This window comes from Petaurus breviceps, unplaced genomic scaffold (genome assembly GCF_028583685.1).
Source record: "Petaurus breviceps papuanus isolate PSGF00001 unplaced genomic scaffold, PetGlider_PUasm1.0 90700, whole genome shotgun sequence".
NCBI classification, from domain to species: domain Eukaryota; kingdom Metazoa; phylum Chordata; class Mammalia; order Diprotodontia; family Petauridae; genus Petaurus; species Petaurus breviceps.
The window spans coordinates 703,354-729,526 of record NW_027187315.1 but is presented as its reverse complement, the minus strand read 5'-3'; the positions used below and the strand labels follow the sequence as shown (position 1 = coordinate 729,526).

The 26,173-nt window shown below is 36.2% G+C and overlaps 1 protein-coding gene across 5 annotated transcripts in view; it reads left to right on the top strand.

Moving 5' to 3' along the window:
• RPGR (retinitis pigmentosa GTPase regulator) overlaps window positions 1–19,903 on the top strand; it is a 93,972-nt gene extending 74,069 nt beyond the window's left edge. For all 5 annotated transcript variants that reach the window (XM_069065685.1, XM_069065681.1, XM_069065684.1 and 2 more), the window contains 4 exons: window positions 846–1,037; window positions 3,373–3,433; window positions 7,568–7,656; window positions 17,107–19,903. In XM_069065685.1, the coding sequence (XP_068921786.1) occupies window positions 846–1,037; window positions 3,373–3,433; window positions 7,568–7,656; window positions 17,107–17,337 (573 nt within the window). In that variant the 3' untranslated portion in view covers window positions 17,338–19,903. The remainder of the gene's footprint in view (window positions 1–845; window positions 1,038–3,372; window positions 3,434–7,567; window positions 7,657–17,106) is intronic.
• Window positions 19,904–26,173: the final 6,270 nt, after the last annotated feature.

Genomic DNA, 26,173 nt, shown 5'->3' with positions numbered 1-26,173 from the left:
AAAGAAAAAATAATGAACCAAATATTGCACACATGAACTTTAAGGGAAAAAATTGATTAGGTAATAAGAGATTGTGTAAAACCATAGATTTATCATATCTGTACCTTATGTTCAACAAAGTACATAATTTGAAAAGTTAGGAAAAAATATAATTAATCCTTTACTTAGCAATAGTAAGTCTTAACCAAAGAATGGGCTTTAAAAGAAAAATAAAATCATACTTTAAGGTTGATTAAAAAAAAAAACATGAGTTCTCTCTAATTCAAAGATTGAGGGGTTATTAAGTAGTAGTCCATCAGTCAAGTTTTCTGGTTCTCTTCTTGGCTTGATGCTGATTTAAATCAACAAAGATAAATCTTTTAAAATATGTTTCTTTGTCTTTATCTAAGGTAAGTAGTAGGGGAGGTATCTATACTCCTCCTCTTCTTTATGGGTATCACTCAGTTGGTACTTGGCTTGACATCTCTAAGGAGAAAAGTATATTTAACGTATAGAAAATATGATCATGGCATGGCACAAAACCTTTGAATATAATCCTTAAAGATTTTTTAAAAAGAATTTATGACACGTTTAAGTGCTTTATTGATTTCTTTCATTTTGCCTAAATGGATACAAATCTCAGGAATTCTAGGGAAAATTGTTAAATGCAGCAGTTTGCTTTCATACATGAGGTAAGTTCATATATTGTGAGAATTGTGTGACATTTTATTTTCTATTATTTTCGTGCTAGAATAAATGTAATAGGAAATATTGATAGACAGTAGAAATCATGTAGGACAGATAATGTAAAAAATTACTTTTTTAGAAGGCAAGAATGAAAACTTTGAGTATTCATTTTGTCACAGGATCAAGAAGAGTTAGATGAAGAAAGAGCAACACTAGAAACAGTTGACAGAAGCATAGTAGATAATTTAAATGAACCTATAGATGAAGAGAGTAAAGAACTGCAAAAGGAGGAAGAGGAGATAAAACCAGAGAGCCACAATGAAGCAGAAATAGAAGGAACCAGTGACACCAAGGCTGAAACCACTGAGAAGGTATTTTGTAAGGACAGGTTACAAATCCCTTTGAAGTAGCTTGGCTATCAAAGAATTTGACTTAGGTTTAGCTTTTAGGTAATCTTGATGTAACTCTAATAACAGAATTTGTTCTTAAGTGGCTAATATTCTGGCAAAGAAAAATAGTCTTTGTCTATAAAGTGTTCTGTTTTTGTTTTTTACTTTTTAAACTATCAGCTTTTAAGAAAAAATGTAGAGATAAGTATCATCCCAAATAACCCAGATTTGCCTCCCTGAATCTTCTAGCCATTGGCCCTAGCCCTCTCCTCTGGTGCCAAGCAGGATAAGTTAATTCTTCTCCTGTGTGACAGTCCTTCAAATATTAAAGACAGCTATTGTTTCTCCCTGAACCTTCATTTTTGGTCAACTTCAGTTGATCCTCATTGGCTAACTTGTTTCTGGCCAAAAACCTCACATTTTAACATCAACATTTAAGTTACCATTTATAGACATTCCAAAAACTGTGTAATTTTTTTTTTTGCATCCTTTGCCCTCACACATCACCAGATCACATCAGAGGCAGTAGGGAGCTGCACAGGACTGGGGGCCTGCATTTTTTTGTTTTATGAGTTAGTTTCATGGCCAAAGAAACCATCAGCAGTTGTTTACTACGAGTAATAAGCCTTTCTTTCTAGCTAGATATGTTCTTGGACCATGATTATCACAGGAGAGAATCAAATAAGAGCTAGACTTCCTGTTGTGAACAAGGCAGAACATATGGGCATTATACCTCTCTCTGTAGGTTTTTTTTCAAGTTCATGTGGAGAAACATGGTTCTTCATAAAGATAAATTATTTATTCATGTCTAGTACATGGGCTAGCCTTGCATTTTAAGCAGGTACTAGTAGCCAGGCTAACCTTACATTTTAAGCAGCTATGTGTGATCTGTTTTCAAGGATAGTGAAAAATATCCCTGATTCCACAAACACCTTTCTTAGTGACTTGCTGAAGCCTGAAATTGCACAGAGGTAGGTCCCTTTAAAATAAAATATTCCTAAGAGAGAACTTGATCATATCCCTACTTGAAAACTATTAGGTGCTCTTCTCTTCTAAAAATAAATTTTGATAGATGAATACAGTAGGTTTCTCAAAGAGGTAAGCAGAAGAGGTCAGGGGAGAAAAAGACCCAAAGGTAGAGATTTGGAGCCATCACTACCATCACCACTGCCTAACAGGCAGCATGGACAAGTAGCAAAAATAACTGGATTTGGGAACAGAAGACCTTAATTCTAATGCCAGTCCTGCTATTTCCCATTTCTCTTGTCTTCAACTTATGTCATTTTTTAAGCTTCACTTACTTATAAGATGGTGATAATAAACTAGTTGTCTCAAAGGGATGTTGTGAGGAAAATGCTTTGTAAATTTAAGAACATCATCATCATCATCAACAACATGCACCATTGTCTCTGGGATTGGTCCTGACTAAGGTTTTATGCTGTTTTTGAACTTCACAGTACAGATTCAAAGAGCCTAAACTTGACACCTTTTTGTTCTTTTCTCGTACAACTAAAAAAAATGCCAACCCCCCAAATTATCTAATAAATATTCATAACACTGTTTTGCTTGACATCTTGTATCCTTCTATCCAGCATGGCATAGTGGAACTGTGCTTAAGATCAGAAGGTATAGAATGAAGTCCCAGCTTTAACACTAATTAACTCTGTGACATTTGGGGAGTTACTTGCCTTTCTCGACCTCAGGTTCTTCATTGATAAAATTAGGAGATTGAATTAATCTTTTGTCTAATTATCTTCAGTTTGGTCTTCTACGTATAATATTCTCTTATTCTGAAATCATTAAATTCTATTTATTGGGACTTGCAATACTTGCCACCTCATGCTAAAAGGGAACCTGTCTCAGAACTCATAAATGGGTCTTTAATTTCTTCTTATTCACTTAGTCACAAAATGTATTAAAATTGTGAAACATCAGTAGTTGATACCATTTGACATAGTAATATGATAAAGATATATCATTTGTGGCACATTGAGAACAGTGGATTTGAATTCAGAGTACATGTCTTTGAATCCCAGTTCTGCCTATTGATGCCTGATTAACCCGGGGTATTTCTGGGCCTCAGTTGAGGGGGATGGACTAGATGGCCTCTGAGCCTCCCTTCCAGCTCTAAATCTATGACTCTGTGGACCAGTGTACCCACTCATGTTTAAGCATCTCTCCAAAGAAGGATAGTCACACAGAACAAGAATTAGTTTCTAAACATGAAATAAAATAATAGTAAAGTAATAGCAAACAATAAATGTTTTTGTTGATACAAAGCAGATATTTGATTTTATCATTTACTTTTCATTTATAGGAAGAAGAAAAAGTTGAGCAAGGTGAACAAGTTATTCACGAATTCAATGAAAATCAGAAAGGTAAACATTTTTTCTTTTAATAATTAAACTGAAAAAGTTAGACTTTCAAAGAAAGCATGTGATAGCACATATTGCAGATGTGCCAGGATTTTATACTTTTCACATTGACTAGCTTACTTAATCCTCACAACTGGAAGGTAAAACAAGTCATATTTCATACATGAAAAAACCTGATGGTCAGTGGGATTCAATGATTTGCCAAAGGACTCAGTGATAGGATCCATGTCTTTTAGCTGCTAATCAGCTGGACTTTCCAGTCGCCATAATTTGGAGAGTTCACATAATGTAAAAGAAAAAACATAGGTCTTAAGAATTAAGAAGACCTGAGTTCAGAGTCAAGTTCTAACTTTTACTGCCTACATGATCCTGAGTAAGTCACTTAAACCTCGATTATATGTTTCACTGATACTTTTCATAATCTGTTTCACAAGGTTATTGTGAGGAAAGTGCCGTATAAATGCTAACTGGCTATATTAATGAACTTTTTATTGTCTTATTGTTATTATTATTAAATAAATCCACTTAAAAATCCAAACTATCATTATTCATGGGTGACCCTATTTCTTCATTTTTAGCTATTTATACAGCCTTGTAAATAACTATTTTTCCATTCACCCAGTAAAAATTAAATTGTATCTGGGACAAAGATAGTAATGCTAAATGGATTTCTTTTATTGCCTAGAGGTAAATAAGAAGCCTTCAATAACATACTCCACAAGTGGCCACTTGGATTTTGCTTAAAGGCCTCCTGCTTCCTCCCAGAGTAGCCCAGTCCACTTTGAATCAATCTATTTGCTGAGAAGTTTTTTTTACATTAGGTCTAAATCTGCCTCTTTCAACTTATACCTGTGGCCCCTAGTTCTGCCCTCTGCAGTCAATCCAAACATGTCAGTTCTCTGGTCATGTGATGTCGCGTTAACTGCTTGAAGACAGTGTCGTGTCTGTCTCTGCCAGTCTTCTTGCAGTCCATCCAGCTCACACACTTCTGAATTCTCTTTAGCACACTCTTCAGTTGGTTTCCCTGACAGATGATCCTAGTACTCCACTTACGGCCTGGGCAAGGCAGGGAATGGTGAGATTACAACCTGCCTAGTCTGAAGTCCTAGTGGCAGCTTAAACTGATTTAGGTTTTGTTTTGTCTGTTTTTAGCTCCCATTTCACACAGTTTCATTAATTAACCAATCAGCATTTATTTATTAAGCTCTTACTATGTGTCTGTCATTCTTCCAAGCACTGGGGATGTAGAAAGAGGCAGAAGACAATCCCTGACTGGAGGGAGCTTGCAATCTAATGAGGGAGACAGCATTTAAATAATTATATACAAAGCAAGCTACATACAGAATAAATAGGAAATAATTAATGGAGAGAAGGCACTAGATTTAAGAGGAAGATTTAGGGAAGGCTTCCTGTAGAAAGTAGGGTTTTAGTTGGGGCTACCAAAGGAGGTAGAAAGAAGTTGTGTATCTCATAGTTCTCTGAACCAGTGAAATCACATGACTAATCTCTATCTTTAGCCTAGATAAATAGATGTGTTGTCATACCATATAGAATGAAAACTTCTGGAGATTGAGGCATGTTTTATTTTTTCTTCTTATATCTAGGCTCCTAGTACAATGCCTAATACATAATAGGTACTTAATAAATGCTGGCTGATGGCTTGATGAATTAGCCTATGATAAGAATTGAACTCATTAAGAAAATCTACATGCCTTCTTAATTATCTCCCTTCCTCTCTTGGGTCTCAGCTCTCAAGCTAAGCGGATTCTGCCTATTCTACCTATTCCAAGGCTATTCTCCTTGGCAGAGAAAATAAGAATTCAGAATATCTGTTTTTTCTCCATCTCTTATTGTTATCAGTCCCTCCCCCCCCAGCCAAGAAATTGTCTTATCTTTCTTCTCATAACTAAAAAACTGTCTCATCTCTTCCTAAGCTTTGATGCTTCTGACACTATTATTTCAGAATTGTGCCATGCTTTTTTCTTTATACATTATTATTTGTCCTTGCTTTTTATTTAACTCATTAATATGTCACTCTTTCTATTCTCAGCATGCATCTTAGAGAGTTGAAAAACCATTAAAAATGCACTTTAAGTTGTTTAATGTTTTGAATTAAAAGAAATTGAAGCAATGAGTCATAAGTACAATTGAAATATCCATCTAGGTTCCCACCTAGGTAAAGTTCACTATTAACTTATGTGTAAATCAGAACACCTGTAATCTATTTCTCCTTGAAGTGCAAACAAGTTCATTCATCAAAGATATTTTTCTGGTGTTTTTTATTTATATTTAACATTAGCTTCTGAAGCAAATTTTGGACATTTGTCTGCTATCTGTATGTTCTTTCAGATTGGTATTCTGCCATCATTAAACATTAACCTGTTTAAACATAATTAATCATGAATCATAGATTCTTAAATTCAGCAAAGAACTTAGAGGTCCAACTTTTTACACCACTCAGGAATTCCCCCACAAATTCATACCTTTCCTCTTGAACATTTAGAGTAACAGGGAGCTTACTCCCTCACAAGGCACCCAGTTTCATTCTTAAGTCTAAATGTTATAACGTTTTCTGTTAAATTGAGTCTCCCTGTAACTTTTGCCCATAAGTGCTAGCTCTGTCCTCAGCTGTTTGAAGGCAGATATAATGTCACACAATATTTGTAAAGCAAAGAATACATTTTTTTGCCTTTTTTTTTTTAGAGGGGCAGTGGAGGTTAAGTGACTTACCCAAGGTCACATGACTAGTTTTTGTGTGTGTGTTAAGTGTCTGAGGATGGATTTGAACTCGGGTCCTCCTGACTCCAGGGCCAATGCTCTATTCACCACCTAGCCGCCCCAAAGAATACATTTTTATTATCTGTTATCTACCAGGCTCTGTGCTAGGGTCTGAGGATACAGCTGCATGAAACAATAACTACTTGCAAGGAACAAGTCTTAAGGAGGAAGAGGTGGGAAGGGAGGGGAAGAGGAGATAGAGGAACAACAAGGATGAATATAAGTGTATAACAGTAAATATAAAGAGATTAAATGCAAAGTTTTATTGTTGTTTAGTTCTTTCAGTCATTTCCAACTCGTTCTTGCTACTTTGGGAGTTTTCTTGGCGAAGATACTGGAGTAGTTCGTCATTTTCTTGTCTAGATCATTTTACAGATGAGGAAACTGAGTCAAATAGGGTTAGTGACTTGCCCAGGGTCACACAGCTAGTAAGTGCCTAAGGCCTGATTTGAACTTAGGTCTTCCTGATGCCAAGTCTGGCACTATCCACTGCACCACCTAGCTGCCCCAGACACAAAGTGGTTAGATTAAAAAGAGTCTGAGAAGAAGGAGCCCAAGAATAGAGGCAGTCTGAGGACTTCACAGAGAAGGGGGTGCAAGAGAACTAAAGCTGCCAGGACCTGAGCGGTCACATCTGTCCACTTTATGAAGAAACTGAAACCCAAGGAAGTTAAGTGAGTTGTGCAAGGTCACACAGAAATCATGGCATAGCAAGGATTCAGACCCAGGAACTCAGGCATCACATCTCAGTTTCCTCTCTACTGCACCATTGTCATCTTTTCTCCAGCCTAAATTCCTCCAGTTCTTGAAAATTATCCCCCAAGAGCATGATTTCAGGTTCTGTCACTATTTTTCAGCAGTACTCCCCCACAGGGCATCTAGGTGGCCCCATGGATAGAGCGCCAGGCCTGGAGTCAGGGAGACTCCTCTTCATGAGTTCAAATATGGACTCAGTCACTAACTCACTGTGATCCTAGGCAAGTCACTTAACCCTGTTTACCTTAGTTTCCTTATCTACAAAATGAACTGGAGAAGGAAATGGCAAACCTTTATAGTGTCTTGAGTGTCTGGCAAGAAAAACCCAAATGGGGTCACAAAGAATTAGACACAACTGAAACAAGTAACCAGCAAGAGACCTTTGCCCAGGCACACTTTAGTTTGTCAACATCTCATTTATATATGGGGTTCCAGAACTGAGCACAGTTTTCCATCTGTGGACTCACCAGTTCCAAGTATTATTAGGAGTTTTTTGAATCATCATCTCAAAGTCAGATCTTGGTTGTTTTGATTGGAAATATTAGGTTCTTGCTTCTTTTTAGTAATCAGAAGTATGTTTCTAAAGGTATAATTCTGTTTTAGGAAACACAAATGAACGTATGCCACACAATTCAGAAGTCCAGGAATATTTTATAGTAGTACCGAATAGATTTCTTAAAAAATCACGAATGGTAAGTGAAATTAATTTCTATCTTGTTGCAGATAAATGAGTATTGTTCAATACTTCTGGTTTCTTTACTCATATATTTTCATTGCTTTGATATATGTTTTATGGCCTATAGAGATGTGGAGGAATGAGGCCATCTGTTTTCCTATCTTTATGTAGTATACAGGACACCAGCCTATGTGAACCCAGCCCTTTACCACCCTCTATGCAAACTGCGAAGTATTCACAGATATCCTGAGGCTGTTTCTTGTTTGCTTATTGTGCTGTATGGAAAGGAGATTTTTCTCTTGACTTGTGAGCTAGAACAAAGCACATATACAAAAGGTTCCAGAGACTCAACCTTTTTAACCTTGTTCTCTTTCCTGAATGCATTTCAGTGAGGAGACAAATAACTGCTCTAATCCTCTTATTAGATTAATATAACATCTTTTTTTCCTTAGTAATTTGCCCAAATTGTTACAAGGTTTATGTTTATTCTCCCATTTGTGTTAGTATAGTTATTTTATAAAAATATTATTGAAAACCAAAATAAAAAATAAGAAATTATCCTCTCTGGGTTAAATCTGTAGTGGAAAGCCCTTAGTGTAGTAACTAGAAAAGGAAGAAGCAGGAGGGACATGAAATAAGGAAATGCGAAGATAACTGTCCAGAAGGATGAGAGTACATTGAATCCCTGCTGCCGAGGAAATAAAGCGAGTGGGTTCAGGTACAGGCTCCTTTTGCTGGCAGGTTGGTTGCAGTGCTCAAATGAATTGAGGCCATACTTTCAAGGATTACCTGAACATCTATAAGCATTTATGCAGGAATTACATTTTAGATTGTTTCCTGGAAAGAAAATGGTAGCATTTAGGAGAATGATTACCAGAATTGACCATCATTTGTCATGTTTTATAGATATTTTTTTTAGCTAACTGTGCTGCTTTTCAGTTATGTGACAATGTTTTATATTGTGGGATACTAAACACAGGAGGAGAAAAATGAACAGATTCTACTTGATATAGAATTGATATGAAGATGTTTGAATTGTTATGGATTTAATGTGCAAATTAGATTTAATTTTAATGTGAAAATTGTTATGGATCTAATTGTGCAAATTAGAAATAATTATAACGGAATCAAGTTGGCAGAGTAGAAACAGGACCTCCGTGCGGCTCCAGGTCCCACCACCTCCAATTCATGTAAAAGGGGACTCTAAACAAACTTAAGAGCTACAGAACCCACAAAATGACACAGAGAAGCTAACCTCCTGCTGAGGACAGCCCGGCAGCCCAGCAGGAATCAGCCAGCACAGTGCTCTGGGAGCCGAGCCCAGCCCCATGCCGAGGTTTCAGCCACAGGGCGGGCCTGACCAGCCACCAGCTGGAGGTACTCCAGATCACCAGCAGCTGCGGCGATCCAGAATTATCAACACGTAGATGCTAAGGACAAAGTGAGAAGTCAGTTCAGTGTGGACTTTGGGATCCAGTAGTTGGGAGTGTGTCGGCTTTTGCTCCTGGGGTGAGAAGCTGCTGAGGGCTGCAGCTCAGCCACCGCCACGGGGCAGCTTCAGCTGTTGACCTGCAGAGTGTAGGGGAACCAAGCGAACAGTCTGAGGTGTAATTGCTCTTGCTTTAACTTGCTTAGACCTGGATTGTGGTCTAGGGTGAAGGTCCTAGGGTGTGCAACCAGCTTGCCAGAGTGTGTGGAGGCCTCAGAGAGGGCACCCAACTAATACCTCCGGCAGCTGAGAAAACTCCAGCGTTTGGAACGAAGTTCCCCCGTCTGGTGGCAGAGTCCTACCGTGGCAAAAAGCCCAAAACTCAAGTAATTGAGTGGCAAAATGACCAGGAAAAGGAAGCAAACCAAGCAAAGCAATCCAACATTAGACTTCTATATCGGGGACAAAAAGGATCAAAGCATGAAAGAGGAGAAAGACAGTGAAGTTGAAACTTCTGCACCAAAAGCTTCCAAGAAATATATGAGCTGGTTACGGGCCTTAAGAAGCAGATAAAAGAAGTGGAAGAAAAATTGGGAAAAGAAATGAGAACGATGCAAGAAAATTATGAATTGAGAGTCAACAGCCTGACTGAGGAAAATAACGCCTTAAAAAAATAGAGTAACTCAAATGGCAAAAGAGGCTCAAAAAGGCAATGAGGAGAAGAATGCCTTAAAATGTTGAATTTGCCAGATGGAAAAAGAATTTCAAAAGCTCACTGAGGAGAATCATTGCTTCAGAATTAGATTGGAGCAAATGGAAGCTAGTGACTTTATGAGAAATCAAGATGCTGTTAAACAGATCCAAACAAATGAAAGAATAGAAAGCAATGTGAAATACTGGAAAAACCACTTACCTGGAAAATAGATCCAGGAGAGATAATTTAAAAATTATTGGACTACCTGAAAGCCATGATGAAAGAAAGAACCTAGAAGTCATCCTCCAAGAAATTCTCAAGGAATACTGCCCTGATGTTTTAGAACCAGAGGGCAAAATAGAGGTTGAAAGAATCTACCAATCACCCCCTGAAAAATATCCGAAAAAGAAAACTCCTAGGAATATTATAGTCATGTTCCAGAATTCCCAGATCAAGGAGAGAATATTACAAACAGCCAGGAAGAAACAATTTGAATATTGTGGAAACACAATCAGGATAACTCAGGATCTGGCAGCTTCTACACTGAGGGATCGAAGGGCTTGGAATATGATATTCTGGAGGTCAAAGAAGCTGGGATTAAAACCAAGAATCACCTACCCAGCAAAACTGAGTATCATATTTCAGGGGAAAATATGGTCATTCAGTGGAATAGAGGACTTTCAAGCATTCTTGATGAAAAAACCAGAGTTGAATAGAAAATTTGACATTCAGATACAAGAAGCAAGAGAAGCATGAGAAGGTAAACAGGGAAAAGAAATCATAAGGAACTTATCAAAGTTAAACTATTAACATTCCTACATGGAAAAATGATAATTGTAACTGATGAAACTTTTCTCAATATGAAAATATTTGAAGGGAATAGAAATACACACACACACACGCACACAGACACACATATATCTATCAGAGGGTATATGGGCATATAAATACATATATGGATGTGTGTATATATGTTTATAGATATACATAAAGGTCACAGGACCAATTTAATAGGAAGGGATGATACTTGAAAGGTGAAATTAAGGGGTGAGAGAGGAATATAATGAGAGGAGATAGGGAGAGACAGAATGGGGTAAACTATCTCATATAGAAGAGGCAAGGGAAAATGGAGGGGAAGAATAGGAAGGCAAAAGGGAATGGGTCAACCTTATTCTCATTGAGTTTGGCTCGGGGAGGGAATGACATACACACTAAATAGGGTACCTCATCCTACAAGAGAATAGGGGGGAAGGGGATGAGAGGGGCATGATGGAAGGGAGGGCAGGCTGTGGGGGAGGGAAGTTGGAAGCACCCACTTTTGAAAAGGTATGGGATCAAAGTAGAGAATAGAACAAGTGGGAGGTGGGATAGGAGGGAGGGAAATATAGTCAGTCTTTTACAATATATCTGCTATGTTAATGTTTTGCATTAGCTACACATGTACAACCTATACTGAATTTCTTATCTTCACAGTAAGGGAGAGTGACAAGGGAGGAAGGGAATGAATCTGGAATTCAAAGTTTTAAAATCAAATTTTTATGTACTATTATTAATGCTATTTTACACGTAATTGAGAAATAAGTTATATAGGCACTGGGGCATAAAGATCCACCATGCCCTACTGGAAAAGTAGAAGGGGGTATGAAAGAAGATATGGGAGAGAGCAGATTGCAGCAGAGGATATCCTGTGGGACTGCTATTTTGGGGCAGTGGGTAGGGGAAAAATGGGGAGAAAATTTGTAACTCAAAATCTGGCAGATATGAATGATGTAAATCAGAAGTTAATAAAGCATTTAAAAAATGAAAAAAAAGAATTGCATCAAATTTAATATATTCTTCAATAAAATCCAAGCTGTACAGAAAAAAAGAAATAACTATCAATATCAAAAATAGGAAAAAATGTGTAAAAGAGAATAATTGTGAGGAGGAAGACACTTGAAAATAAGGGAGTGAGAAAAAGGAAAAGACCTGAGTAAAACCAGAAAAACAGACTGTGGTAGAAATATTTGAATCTTAGCAGTGTGTTTTTGGTCATAGTTGGAGGTAGATGATTTATTTATCCAATAAGTAGCTCAAATAACTTTTTAGAAGATTCCCATGAATTATTTTGCCATAGTTCATGGTGTACTAGAAGGGATAATGGTAGCCTAAGTCCAGGTATAGCCAAACTAGCTTCCTTTCCATCTCTCAAAATGCTCTCATCTTTCCATGTTTCTGCTTATATTATCCCTTATCTCTAAAATGAATGCTCCTCTGTTGAAGTCTTTCCTTGTCTTCAAGGCCTAATTCAGTCAAATACCATTTCTGCCACTTAGTACCTATAGGAACTTAGCCCTCATTTTTCTCATTTGTACAAGGAAGGGTTTGGACTAATTGTCCTTTAAGGTACTTTCCAATTCTAAGTCTAGGATCCTATAATCCTAAAGCAGATGGATTCCAATCTTGCCTCTTTTATTAACTAGTTCCATTGTCTGAGACAAGTCATTTAATCTCTCTGGACTCCGGTTACCTCATCTATAAAATGAGAGGTTAGACTAGTTGATCCCAAAGGTTCCTTTCATATCTGAAATTCTTTGATTCACAGAACTAATATTGCTATATATTGTTAATATTTAAGCATGGCATTTTTTAATATCACATATATAACTTTGGATTCCTGACTTGAAAACATATAACTACATTTTGGGCATATGTTTTCCAATACCATTCTTGTCTAACAAATGAAAGTTTTTATAGTCAGAAGGCTTTAAAAAAGCTCATCATCAGGTTAGTTATAGGGTGATTAATTTTTTGGCCTCAGCAGCTCTTGAAGGCAGAGGAAGCTATAGAACTGTTGTAATCGACATCAGTAGAAGGGGAGCCATAAACAGTGGAGCCATATGAACTCTAAATGCAGATTGAAGCATACCTTTTTCCTTTGTTTTTCTCCTTTTTTGTCCATGTTTTCTTTGGCAACATGGCTGATATGGAAATATGTTTTGCATGACTTCACATGTATATTTATTATCAAATTGCTTTCTCAAGGAAGGGAGAGGGGCAGGAGGGAAGGATAGAATTTGGAATTCAGTTTTAAAAAAGTGAATGTTAAAAAATTGTTTCCATGTAATTGGGAAATATTTACTAAAATAAAATAATATTGGAAAAAATGGAGCTAGAGTATCATGGATTTAGAGAACAGGAAGGCACCATCTTGTCCTGCTCCCTCTTTTACAGATGATGAGGCTCAGTAAGGTTGTGACAGCTTCTCCTGACTCTCAGGGTCTTTTACCATTTGGTTCCAGTACCAAATTGGTCAATCAAAAAATAATGAGTGCCTGCTACATGCAAGGTGTGATGTTAGGCATTCTGGGGAATACAAAGAATTGTAAGACATGATTTCTGTCAAGAAACTTAGAGTTTGTTTGGCAAAACAAAGTAAGTTATAATATAAAGCAGAAAGGGATAAGTGGCAGCTGAGTAACTTAGAGAGGAGATAAGAAAGATTAGACTGAGAAAGGGATTACTTCCAAAGGTAGTCTTCAGGGAAAACATCATGGAGGTGGTGGAAATCTACTAGGTCCTTAAAGATTGGTTACAATTTAACTCAGTAGAGAGGACAAGTAATGGCATTTCAAGAGGTGGTAATAGTGTTAGGTGGGAAAAGGAAAGCCACTTTCACAGGCTAGTATGCAAATCTATCTGACTAGACAAGAGGGTCTGTGCCAGGAAGTAATGAGAGAGAAAGCTGGATAGGTAGATTGGGGTTAGGTTATTCTAGGTATATTCTATAGGGTGTCTTGAATGCCAGGCTTAAGGAGTTTGGACTTGAGCATTACCTGAGTTGGAGTCTAATCCAATTTATTTATATTCCACATGTTAATTAGTGGATGGGTGGTTGGGGGAGGGGGAATCTGTGATGCTAATGGCAGGGAAGAACTTACACAAAGTGAGTAAAATATATGTAACATAAGGAAAATGAAATCAAAAGAGTTGGACTTTAATGATGCCATAACAATTCTGTTTTACTTCTGGATTTAAGAAAATAGATAACTACCTTGGTCAAGATATTTTTCATAGCTCCTGCATGATAGCATTTTTTACCTCTATAGCCTCTGACCTACTCACACTCTGATACCGTCAAACAAAAGAAGTAATGGAAAGAGGCTTTACACTGACCTTGTGGTTTTATAAGATCAATAATAAATGCCCTATGGTATGCCTGGGGTTTTAGATTAGTAGTATTATTTTAAATAGAAGCATTTTATATTTTAAGATGCTGTATTCAGAATATCAGTTCATTGGTAAGTTGCACCTCACATCTCCATTTATTCTCCAAATAACATGCAGATATTTTGAATGGATATGACATTAACATACAGAATCACTGTTCTGTAGTTTTTGTGTTTTAGAAGCATAGGAAACATTAGTGTATGTTAACATTTTAACACAGGAACCTTAACCTTGCCTTGAGAGTCAGTCCTGTTCACTATCACTTTTTGGTTAGGGAGTTATTTGATTTGTTACTTTGGTTAAGGAGTAAGGCCATGATTGTTTATTATGAAATAAGCAATTATTTTATGATTGTATATTATGTTTATGTTTAAATTTATATTCTTATTATATATATATACACACATATATATTTAACATACACTAATGTTTCCTATGTTTCTAAAACACAAAAACTACAGAACAGTGATTCTGTATGTTAATGTCGTATCCATTAAAAATATCTGCATGTTATTTGGAGAATAAATGGAGATGTGAGGTACTTTGGGATAGAATTAAGACATAAATGATAGGTTTATTACATTTAGAGAAGACATGAAGTTGAAAGGGATAAAAAAAAATCTCATTCAAAAAATCTTGATAGACTAGAATAATGAATTGGATCCAATGTAAGTTGGAATATAATTGAGATGAATGTAAAATCCCATACCATTTTAATTTAGGTTCAAAAAATAAACTATGTGAATATAATATGAGGGAAGACATGATTAGACAACAGTTCAAATGAAAAAGACATTTTAGTGGACTGTGAGTTCAGTACAGCTCAACAGTGTGACATGACAGCCAGAAAAACTCATGGAAACTTAGGAACATCAGTAGAAATTTATTCTGTAGAATGAGGGAGACAGTTGACACTCTGAATGCCATCCCGGTCAAAATACTTCTGGCAAACAGTTGAGCAGGTGGTGTGCAAGAAAAATTTTAGATTTCTGATTCACACCTTAAAATGCAGAAATATGATGAACTCATGGTCCAGGATGAAGGACATTTATCAGTGACTGGTAAAATACATACGTACACACATACATAAATGTGTGTGTGTATATATGTGTGTGTGTATTTTCCTAGAATCTTATAGATTTAATTAAAAGAAAAGAAAGTGGGAAGGAGACTTTCTATACATAGATAGATACCATGGAGAATAGCTGTACATAGGGAGAGGCACAATAGAAAGGTCAGAAATTCAAAATCCAAGAAAAAGGAATTGATAATCTTTGATGTCTGTTTATAAGTGTACAAAATGTGGGTAATAAATAAGTGGAACTAGCAATCCTAAATTAAAAAAAAATTGATCTTGTAGGTATCGCTGAGATTTTGTGGCATGGGCACATTGTTGGCATGTGGACTTTTGCAGTATCTTAGGAAAGAATAGGCTAGGTATAAGAAAAGTGGGGAGTAGTGGTACCGTCTAGTAAGATGTTCTTACTGTCTGCTAGGAAGCTCAGGGATAACAGGGAAGCATGAAGAACATTTGAGTAAAGATCAATGGAGGCAAAAATAGCTATAACATTGTCATCAGAGTACCACTTGTACAGAAAGAGGAATTAGGGAAGAAGTTTGGGAAACTGATTACAGCCTAGCTTGAAGACATGGTATAGTGGTAATGGGGGACACTTGAGTTATCCAGACATCTGAGAGAGTGCTCTCTTTTGCCAAGAGGAGCTGTTAATAATTTTTGGCTTGTCTTACTAATAATCTTGTATTTCAAAAAGTGGAAGAAACAATTGCTTAAACTTCCATCCTGCTCTGAATTTTCACCCAAAAAGGAAGAGATGTTTGATTGCAGAATTAGAAATTATTGGAACTGTTGTACCTGGGCCCATTCTTTTCCCTCCCCCAACCAGCTCTCCTTCAGGGAAGTGGGCGGGCTGCCAGGTTTAGCCCCGCCTAGGGAGACTTGGTGGCATGGGAATTTCAAAATGTGTACTGACCAGTCACTGATTTAAGCCTCTGCAAGTTCCTGCTTATGTAATACCTAACCATTGGCCACATGGGGTGCCTTTAAAAGCTGAGGCTTTGTTTGGGGTCGGGGCTGAGGGATTTGGGGAGGGGCCCCATCAACCAACATGGCACCAATAAAGGGTTCGCTCCTAAATTGTTACTTGGGTCTTGCTCATGTTTTGGGTACAACAGAACCATATTAGCATTTGTAACAAGGAAACAGAGAAAATGGGGCATTGTCTGACATGATTTGGGGAGAACAGATATCAAAGGGTTAGGGGAAGATATCAATAGGTTTCCATAGACTAAAACTCTTTAAGGGCAGTCTGAGGCCATAAAAAGAAACAATTCCAATGAGGGGAAAAGAGGAAATTGTTTAAAGAAGCTGATCATCAAACAACATAGATTTAAAATAAACACATACAAAAGATTGCAGAAGCAAGAGCAGATGGAGTATAAATACAAAAGTATATTGTGATCCTATAAAGATAATGGCAGGAACTCTAAAGTTTAGGATGAAGTGAGGAAATGCTAAGAATAACAAAAAGGGTGATTTTTAAAAGCTTTAAAAGCTATGGGGAAAAGAAAAGCCTGATCAGGATGGATGGATAAGTAACAATATTATTATGGAAAGAAGACAGAAATCCCCAACTCTTGGTTTGTGTCTCTTTTCTTTCCCAAGAAAATGGTCTTTGTACTAGAAAGAAGAGAACACAAATGCCCAGAAAATCCAAGATAGACCATCTAGCTATCTCAGATGAATTCTAGTCAACAAATTTAGACTAACACTCTCCCAGGGTGTTATATTTAAGATGTTAATTTTAAAATCAAATCTAAAACTCCATATATTTCATACATAAAGTATAGGATATGTAAAAGTTATGCCCTGGGACTTGATTTTACTAGTTTTAGGTAGAATTGAATATTATCAAATAATAATAAGAAACAAATGAATGGTGCTTTGTGCTCTAGAAATGTTTCATTCTGGTGTTACACACTCATAATCTTTGTGCTTTAAAGATGTGGTATAATAGTTATACTACCTAATGGAAAGATGTTAGTGCATGAATGTCATAAGTGTAAGTCTTTGATTCTGTCAGTTCTTTCAAAGAATGTCTTTTTTTTTTTTTTAGGTTTCTCTTTTTAAGAGGAAGTCAGTGACAGGTCAAAAAAATGTTCAGAGTATTCTTGAAACAAAGCCTATTGCTGAGCCACTCGTAGTTGCAGAATCAAGACCAATAGGAGATCAAACAAATGTTGGGAAAGAGAGAAAAGATGAAAACCAAAACCACACAGGGCAAAACCATATGGAACCTTCATCATCTAATCAGGAGAGAAAGTCAAAGTCATGTACAATTCTATAAATACATATTTATTGTTTGTGGTCTCCAAGCACATGTTGCAATTTATACTTGAAAATAATTATGACTTCTGAAAGAAAGTTGCTGATAATGAACTTTGTACTGTAAGTTAATTATTTGTTTTCTTGGGGTTTGGACATTGTGACCATGGTATTGGTATTTGTTTCTACTGATAATATAGTATAAGAAGTACATTCTGAAAATCTTTACTAAAGTGTTGTGGCCTTAATTGTTCAGTGTTGTAATAAAAATATATTTTTTTATGTGAAAACTGAATTCAGGCATTTAATAATTTTTACTGAGCAATTTTTACTTTACGATTCTTTGAAACATTATTTTGAACTCATAACAGTATCTATTTGTAACTTTTTTGCATTGTTTAAAAAACACAAGAAAAATTGTTTTCGGTGAGTATATTTCAATAAATCATTTCTGGTGTGTTATACTCTTAGGAATGATAATAGGAATAAAAATTGGAGGGGCACTTCTTGCAGCTATTAGTTAAAAAAATCAGGACAAATTTAAATGTGTTAACGACACTGTAATTTTACAAATTGTCACTTATAAATGTGATGGAAGCAAAGTTTATTTACCAGGGTAAATAAATCAATACACAGCTGCTGATGTAACTAGCCCAGTTTTATAGAAAAGCAGTGTTAATAGTGTAGTTTCATTATTTACATTTCCTTTTTTTTTTTTTTTGAGCCATTAGTTTGAAAATTTTCCATTTGTTAAGACCAAGTAGACCAACTTTGAATTTTTAGGCTTGCCCTTTTATGATAGTCAAACAAGACAGTGACAAGGCTAGATCTGATCATTTTGACAATCTCTGAGATAGATAGTAGATACCATGACCAAATCACGTGGCAATCTGCAGCAATTACTGAGGTACAAAATGCTAAGAATATCCTTGATAATGTAGGTACTTTCTTATAAGACGAGGTTCTGCTTATGTCATTGCCCTCCACAAAAAAGACTGTGCAATAGGCTCTGTATATTAGGTGTATGCAATATACATAAGGGCTATGCAATAGTCTGTACATAACGCCTTTAATGATAGAATATTTTGTACTTATATCAAAGTCACTGTCCCTCACTAAAGCAGTGGAAAAGATATTCTATTTATTAAATTCTAGCTTAAGTCATATAGACAGTACTACAGATCAGGTTAGGATTTGAGATGCAATGACTACCTCCTATTGTCCCAGCTTTAGACATACTTGAAGATAATCAAAATTGCTAAAAGGTAGTTCTAAAGCCCTGGGCCAAAGCATTCCTCAGAACCATAATTTCTAGGACTCAACAAAATAAAGTCCCCTTTTCTTCCTCCCCCTGCCCTGGTTGGAAATGCATTAGCATGTATTATACCTCTATACCATCCCTTCTAGGCTATGTGCAGACCTCGTACAGAGTGGTAAGGCACTTCTGTTTCCATGTGGACAAACACTATCACACCACCTTCCTTGGTAAGGCAACAAAGTTCAGGGTAATTATTTTTATTTCTTTAGGATGAGAAAATCTTGGTAGAAGGTCCTGTCTGCTGCCTTTTTCCCTTCTATTCCCATTCAGATGATAGTATCTTGAACACAAAGATAGAAGGCACAGTGGCTCCTCCAAGGAGATGATATTTGGACCCAGGCTGGTTCTTGGTTCTCTCTCCACCACAGACCTTTGGTTACCATAACATGACAACTTTGTGATAGTCATCTGTTATTTTGAGGAGAATTCCAGTTTTATTAATGGCGAATCCTGGTGATTTGGTTGTAGCAATTACTATTAGAGAAGTATTTATATGCTTTCTCTCTCTCTCTCTCTCTCTCACTTATATACATATATATATGTGTGTGTGTGTGTATATATACACATACACACACACATACACTCCCATACCCCTTCCCTACACATACATACAGAGTGAGATTCCAATATGAGAAAAGGTCAGAATGCCAAGAAATGCCATTCATTTTGGTTGAAAAACTTTCCTTTATAGGAAAAGGGATAGTTAAGAGACTAGGCAAAGGATTAAGTTAAAGGTTTTGGTAAAAGAGGTCAGAAGGCATATGGTTATCAAGTAAATAAGTAATACCATTTTATCAGAGGAAGATATACATTTATGCCTTTCTCAAGTTTGCTTTGTAGTAGACTGTAATGAAAGCCAAGGTATACCTCCATTGTAGGAGTGCTAATGGATTATTTGGTAATGACAGCGTGAAGAAGATTGTCTCCCTTTAGACTCTGAAATATGCTTGTACTGTATTTGTCATTTGAATTTCATTGAATGTCTGACCTCTGAAAGAAATTAACTTCAGGAAAATATAGGGCAATAAAAAATGGACTGTTACACCAGGCTGCTACCTAGAGTTTTAGAATCATTTTGAATAGAACTTAAACTTTCAGTTGGATGAAAAGGGGACATTTGAACACAAAACTTTTAGAGAAACCAACTTGTGATTACAATTTTTCTTTTTTTTTCAATGAATGAGGAATTGTTAGAATTAATTATTGTTAGAATTAATCCAACAGAATTGTCGAATCCTACTGATTTTAATAATAAAAGGGCTTGCATTTATTCATTCTTTCCAAGTTTAAAGACTCATTTTATGCCTAAAATTCCTGATCTCTACAGCATATCCTCTGGTTTTTCTTCTCTAGTAACATTAAATTTTTCATGATTCAATATTTTGATAATATGCAGGTATATAGCATATCTCCCTTAACTTGTGCTTCTCTTATTCATGTTATCCTGTAGTAGATCACTGAAAAAGAAATCTGCTTCTTCTCTTTTCAGAGGTCATTAAAAGCATTAATACTACCATGAATCACACTTTAGATATATTTTAGTATAAGGAAATGAATATTTTTGCATAGGAGGTTTTGTAAATTTTCTAAGCAGTCTTATTTCCGCATTAATGAAAACAATAAGGGGGAAAAGAAACAGCACTAGAGGTGTTAACATATGAAGGAAGGAAATGTGTGCTCCTGAAAGAATACTTCAGTCCTAGAGGTGTCGATTCATCAGCAGAGTCTAACAAATAGTTGTTTGCAATGTTAGTCCTCTTGAACTGACACTAAACATTCCAGTATTCTAAAGAGATTCTCACTGAATCTTGGGTCCTTAAATGGTATTTTATAAATGCCCCTGTGATGCTGAGATTGTACTCCTGAAATTTGACTTTAAAACAAACCAGAAACCCCCAGCATTCACCCTATTGCTGCAGTGTAAGAATGTTGATAGAACTGTTGTCCTTAAAAATGCTTTATAATGTCCCAGAAACCATGGGTACTTTGTAGATGTTAAATGTGGAAATTGCTTCTCAGTTTGAGTTTATTATTTGAACACATTATTTTTGTTGCTTTTTTTTCTTTCAAATTATTATGGACATGAAATTCAGAAGCCAGGTCTGCTTTACCGAGTATTTTCATGCTATTAATAGCAGTCCAGTTCTCTTGTCCAAGGGTCAGAGTTTGGGCTATTTAAGCCCATACATAGGTGGAGTGCAGTTGATCTGTCTCAGTAGAGAAGTAAAGCAACATTCTTCTCCTGGCTTCTTAAAGAGCTTCCTGCAGCTTCTAAAACTTCTATGATAGAGTGAACATAATTTGAGATGCCTGGTTTGGGGAATATTGTTTTATTTACTCTTGAATAGGGTTGGCAGCAGACAGATGAAATTATAACTACCATGAAAGGCCCTAGGAACTGTTCCTAGTTAGAGGTGCCCTGTGTCTTCATATCAGTTATTTTGAGGCAGAGCTTGGCTCATATGCCTTAGTTCATTCTTCAGTAATATTTAAAAGTTTCCTATCCATTTTGAGTTGGTGATGCTACCAAAATTGAAAGTGTTTTCAATTCTGCAAATTTCTTTAAGTGCAGGGATACAGCTTCAAAATGGTTGTACAAGTGTATATAATAAGGGTGTTTTAAGTTCTTGGATACTTAGAACAGTTAAAAAAAATGGCATAACTTTTTTTAACCTCCCAGGTCTAGAGAATGGATGAATGAAAAGGAAGTTAAGACTCATCAGGACATTCAAAATCTTTATTTCAGATTATCTAAATTTTAATTGATAAAAAGATTATGTTTAACTACTAATAAAACTTTGAACAAGAAATTACTGACCTACCAAAGCTAGGTGAGAGATTAGATCATATTATGGTAAATAAAAAGGTCTTGGATTATCCATCTCAATTATAAAATCCGATTTTATTTGATCTCAGATGTGAATAGTGATTATATAGTTGAAAACTTTTCCAATTAATTGAACATTTCACTTAATGTAATTTGAGTTTTAATATCACAGATAATTGTTCAACTGAGGTTGAAAGGTCAAAATGGGAAGAACAGACCAATATGAGAAAATAAGCACTATCTTTCAAAAAAGAATGTTTGAAATTTGAGGGATGTGTGACAGCTGGTTCATGTCAAAGGATAAAGAGAAAAACACATTTCCAGTCCAGTAGGAACTTTAATATAAGTTACTCTAACAATTATGATAGCTAAATTAAAATATACTTTAGTGCAGAGAGTTATGGGACTTTCTTCTCAAACTCTAGATTCCCTTTATTTCTGAATAGTCTTTAGTTTTTTTTTTTAGTGTGAAATTTTTATGTGATTCTAATAGCATAGATTTCTATTATTTTAAGTAATATTAAGAGCAAATGAAGTAGGTGAGCATAAGGGCATGACAATTTAGGAGCAGTTTTTAATTTTTAAAAAACCTCCAGAATTTAGCACTTTGCTTAGTATTTATATCATTTAAGAAAAAAAAAACTTGTTTCTACCTTCCAAAATGTATTTGGAATTTCTCACAAAGTTTCTGACCAACTGAGTTAGCCAATATATGTATATGTGTGTGTGTATATATATTTACAAAATATTTTGGAAATGTCTTAGATATCTTACAGGGCAGCTAGATGGCACAGTGAGCCTAGAGTTGGGAAGACCCATCATCCTGAGTTCAAATGTGACCTCAGATACTAGCTGTGTGACCCTGGGCAAGACACTTAACCCTCTTTGCCTTGGCTTCCTCCTCTGTCAAATGAGTTGGAGAAGGAAATGGCAAATCATTCCAGAATCTTTGCCAAGAAAACTCCAAATGGGGCCAATTACAGAGAGTCAGACATGACTGAAATGACTCAACAGCAACAACTAAATATCTTACAGAGGTTTTTCTTTGTTTTTTGGTAAGCCAGTGAACCTTCACAAAATTCTCCTTCAGTGCACCATCATGACATGGTTACTCAGAGCTCTTAGGTTTTCAAAGTCTATTTCAGAGTATAAGGTATGTCATATTTTACCTTATTGGAGAAACTTTGAGTATGGTTCTAATAGCAGACTGTGGCTACTAGCTAAGCATCAATAGACTTGTCACTACCAAGCTTTCTAGTCTATAATCCTTTGGCCTCTCTCATGCCTTACTCCTGAACCATATTTTCCAACATGTATTTCCCCATGTTACAGAAGAATAACTGTGTATCAAAGTATATGTTTTTTAAATTTGCATATAATGCAAGGACAATGAAAAATATATTAGAAAACATGATTGAAAAGTAAGAAATGAGAAAGGAGCCTTGCTCCCATAGATCATGAATATTTTCTTTGAGAAAATAATAGGATAGTACTTGACATGATAAGGACCAAGTAATGTCAACAACAACAAAAAATAAACTATTAAAAATAGTGAATGACATTGAAGTGGGAATTATTCCTGAATCAGTTATCTATATACAGTCATACCTTAAATTTATTAGATTAAAATTATCATAAAGCCAGAAGATTTAAAAATTTGAAAAAATGATATGTACAACTCAAATCTGACTCCTGTAAATAAATTTTTCCTACTAAAAAATGGGAAATGGATGAAGGAAAGGACATGGGCCTATTTTATAGCAATTTGATGTTTAACTGATGCAAATCTATTACAATAATAAGACTAAAAAAGCCCCGAAAAACTTTTACTTAGGAAGGTAACATGGAAGAGTGGAAAGCATACTGGCTCTGAAGTCAAAAGATCTAGATTCAAATCATGCCTCTTTTTACCTGTTTGATTTTGAGCAGTCACATCACCTCCTTGGGTCTCAGTTTCCTCATCTTTTAGAATGAGAAAGTTGACTAGATGGCCTCTGAATTTCATTCCATATGTAGAGATATGCTGCTTGCCAAGGAGAGATACATGGCAGCCGGGGGCAGCAATGGTTTTGGATATGAACTTGTTTATAAAATCTTGCAGAGAAGAAGGGGGAAAGATCAGTATTGCTTCCCAAAACAATGAAGAACGTTGGAGGGAAAAACTAAAGACTACTTGGCAAGAGAATTAGATAAAACAATGTCATCCTGATGGCATTGGAGGTTGAAACTGGAAGGAGGAAAATAAATTATTGACCATGAATAGTGGAGTTACCACATCAATTCTGGATGGTCTAGTTAAACATTTAATAAGTGTTTACTATGTGCCAGGTTACTATGTGTTGATTGCTGGGGATACAAAGGCAAAAACATGGCCTCTGGCCTTAAGGAACTTGCATTCTAACGGGTGGAAAAAACACACAAATATGTACAAACAAGATATATAAAGGTTAATTGAGAACTACTTCAGAGTAGTGTTCCTGGATCACAGATTATATGAAAAGAAGTAAAAAGTAAAAAGAACGAAAAGATTGGAATGGACCAGGTTGCAAAGGGCTTTAGAAACCAAACAGGATTTTTTATTTGGTCCTAGAAGTAATACGGAGATACTGGAATTTATTAACTAGGGGGAGTGGTTTCAGGGAGATCACATTGGCACCCGAGTAGAAAAATGGGAGTGGGGAGAGGCAAAGCAGGGAGACTGACCAGAAGGCTTTTCCAATAGTCCAGGCATGAGGGCCTGCACCAGGTAGCAGCTGTGAATGAGGAAAAAGAGACCTACTGGACATGTGAAGGTAAAAATGGCAAAGCATATTGAGAGACTGAATATGTGGGGGTACTCACCAGTGAGGAGTAGAGGACACTGAGGCTGTGACTCTAGGTGACAGGGAGGATGATGGTGCACTTGACAGCACTTGGTCCTGGATATCCTTATAGAGGAAATGGAAAATAGTACTGAAGAAACTCAAAATGGGAAAAGCAGCTGGACTTGACCAAGCACTTACAGAGGAGGTCAGGGTTGCAGGTCAAACAATTTTGCAGTTGCTGACAGATAAATTCCCTTAAGGTCTCTAATGCAAGGAGAACATGCAAAAGGCATTACATCCACAAAAACAGTGAGGGAGAGAACATAATTAACAAAGGACTCCTATACCTATTTTCTCAACTACATAAAAATTTTATGAGAAGAGTCAACATGTGCATTGAAGGAATCCTTTATGGGGCTACTAAAAGGGAAGAGAAGTTCTCAGAAATAATATCCTACAATATCTTTATGATCACACAGTCAACTGAAAGGTGTAGAGAACTCAGTATCCAATTTTGCAACTTGTTGAATATAAAAAAGCATTTAATTTGGTAGAGCAAAATACCACCTCAAAGACTATCCTTTGGCAAGGTGTCTCTCATATAATCAAGATTATTCAAGATTCTTCTAAGTATATAACAGATAATCTCAATACCCTCTGATCATTAATATCAACTAAAGCATGAAGAGGGAGGTGGATATTTGCCAGAGGTGTTTCCCCTGTCCTGGAGGAGTTCCAGTGCAGAATCCAAATTAAAAAGGCATTCCCTATAAATGTTGAGTTTCTTTAGATCCTTTGATGATGATGTAGTTTTTATCAAGTCCCAGAACTTTGAAATCTGCTAATTGTAATCTAAAATCACTCCAAAATTTGACCTTATTAGGCAAACAAAAAAAAAGTGATCAAGTGCCTGTCTTTCTAGAATAGGAGGCCCTGTACCCTGAACTTTTTTCCTCCATTATCTTTTCCCCCACATTCCCTCTCCAACATAATGTAGAGGCAACTAAGCTATCTGGCTCATCAGCTTCTGGCAGGCAGCAGGTCCTTGCCTGTAGGATTTATTGTAACACCCATTCTTCACATACCAGATCCTTCATTCTAGAACCAAGGCAGCAGGTCCCTTACCTCCAGGACTAGACCTTCCAACATTTGGTCTTCACCTAAAAGAACTAGGTCAGGACAAAGACCCAGATACAGGCCCTTTTCCACAAAAACCTCATTTACTTGAAATATTTGGTAACACCAAGCCCATATCTCTTCTCAACATTTATGGGGAATGCCTTTCAGAGGACTCAGGGTGAAACATGCTACCCATCTCCAGACAGCTGATGGATTCAGAGTACTGAGTGAAACATGTTTTCTTTTCTTTTTTTGGGGTGAGGGAGGGAATGGGGGGAGCATTTGATTGTTCTTGACATCAAGAGAAAAGGAAGTCCCCCAGCACTTAGTGTGCATCCCCTGTGATGAACTTTTGGGAGGACATGGATAAACCACACAAAATGGGCAGATAGGGAAGGACTGAGATCTGCCTCATTGGAGAAAATACCCAGAAATCAGATCTACTTGAGTAAGATATTAGTTAAGAAAATTATTTAATAATAAATGATCATAACATTCTTAATAATAATATTAGATATCTTTTATTTGTTAGGTTAAGAAAAAAATGCCCTTTCTCCCTTAAATATATTAGCAAATATTCTTTTTAAAAAAGAAAAAAGTGAGTAAACTATTCTTAAAATAATTATTGGTTTCATATTTACAGACGATGGTCATATTTCCCCATTTGCAACTAAGGACTAGTACTTTACCTTAAATAACCACTATTCAATGTTATTTAATGTCTTCAGTAATAATTATTTACTGGAAAAAAAATCTTATCCAACAAATTTGAATGTTATACCTTATAAAA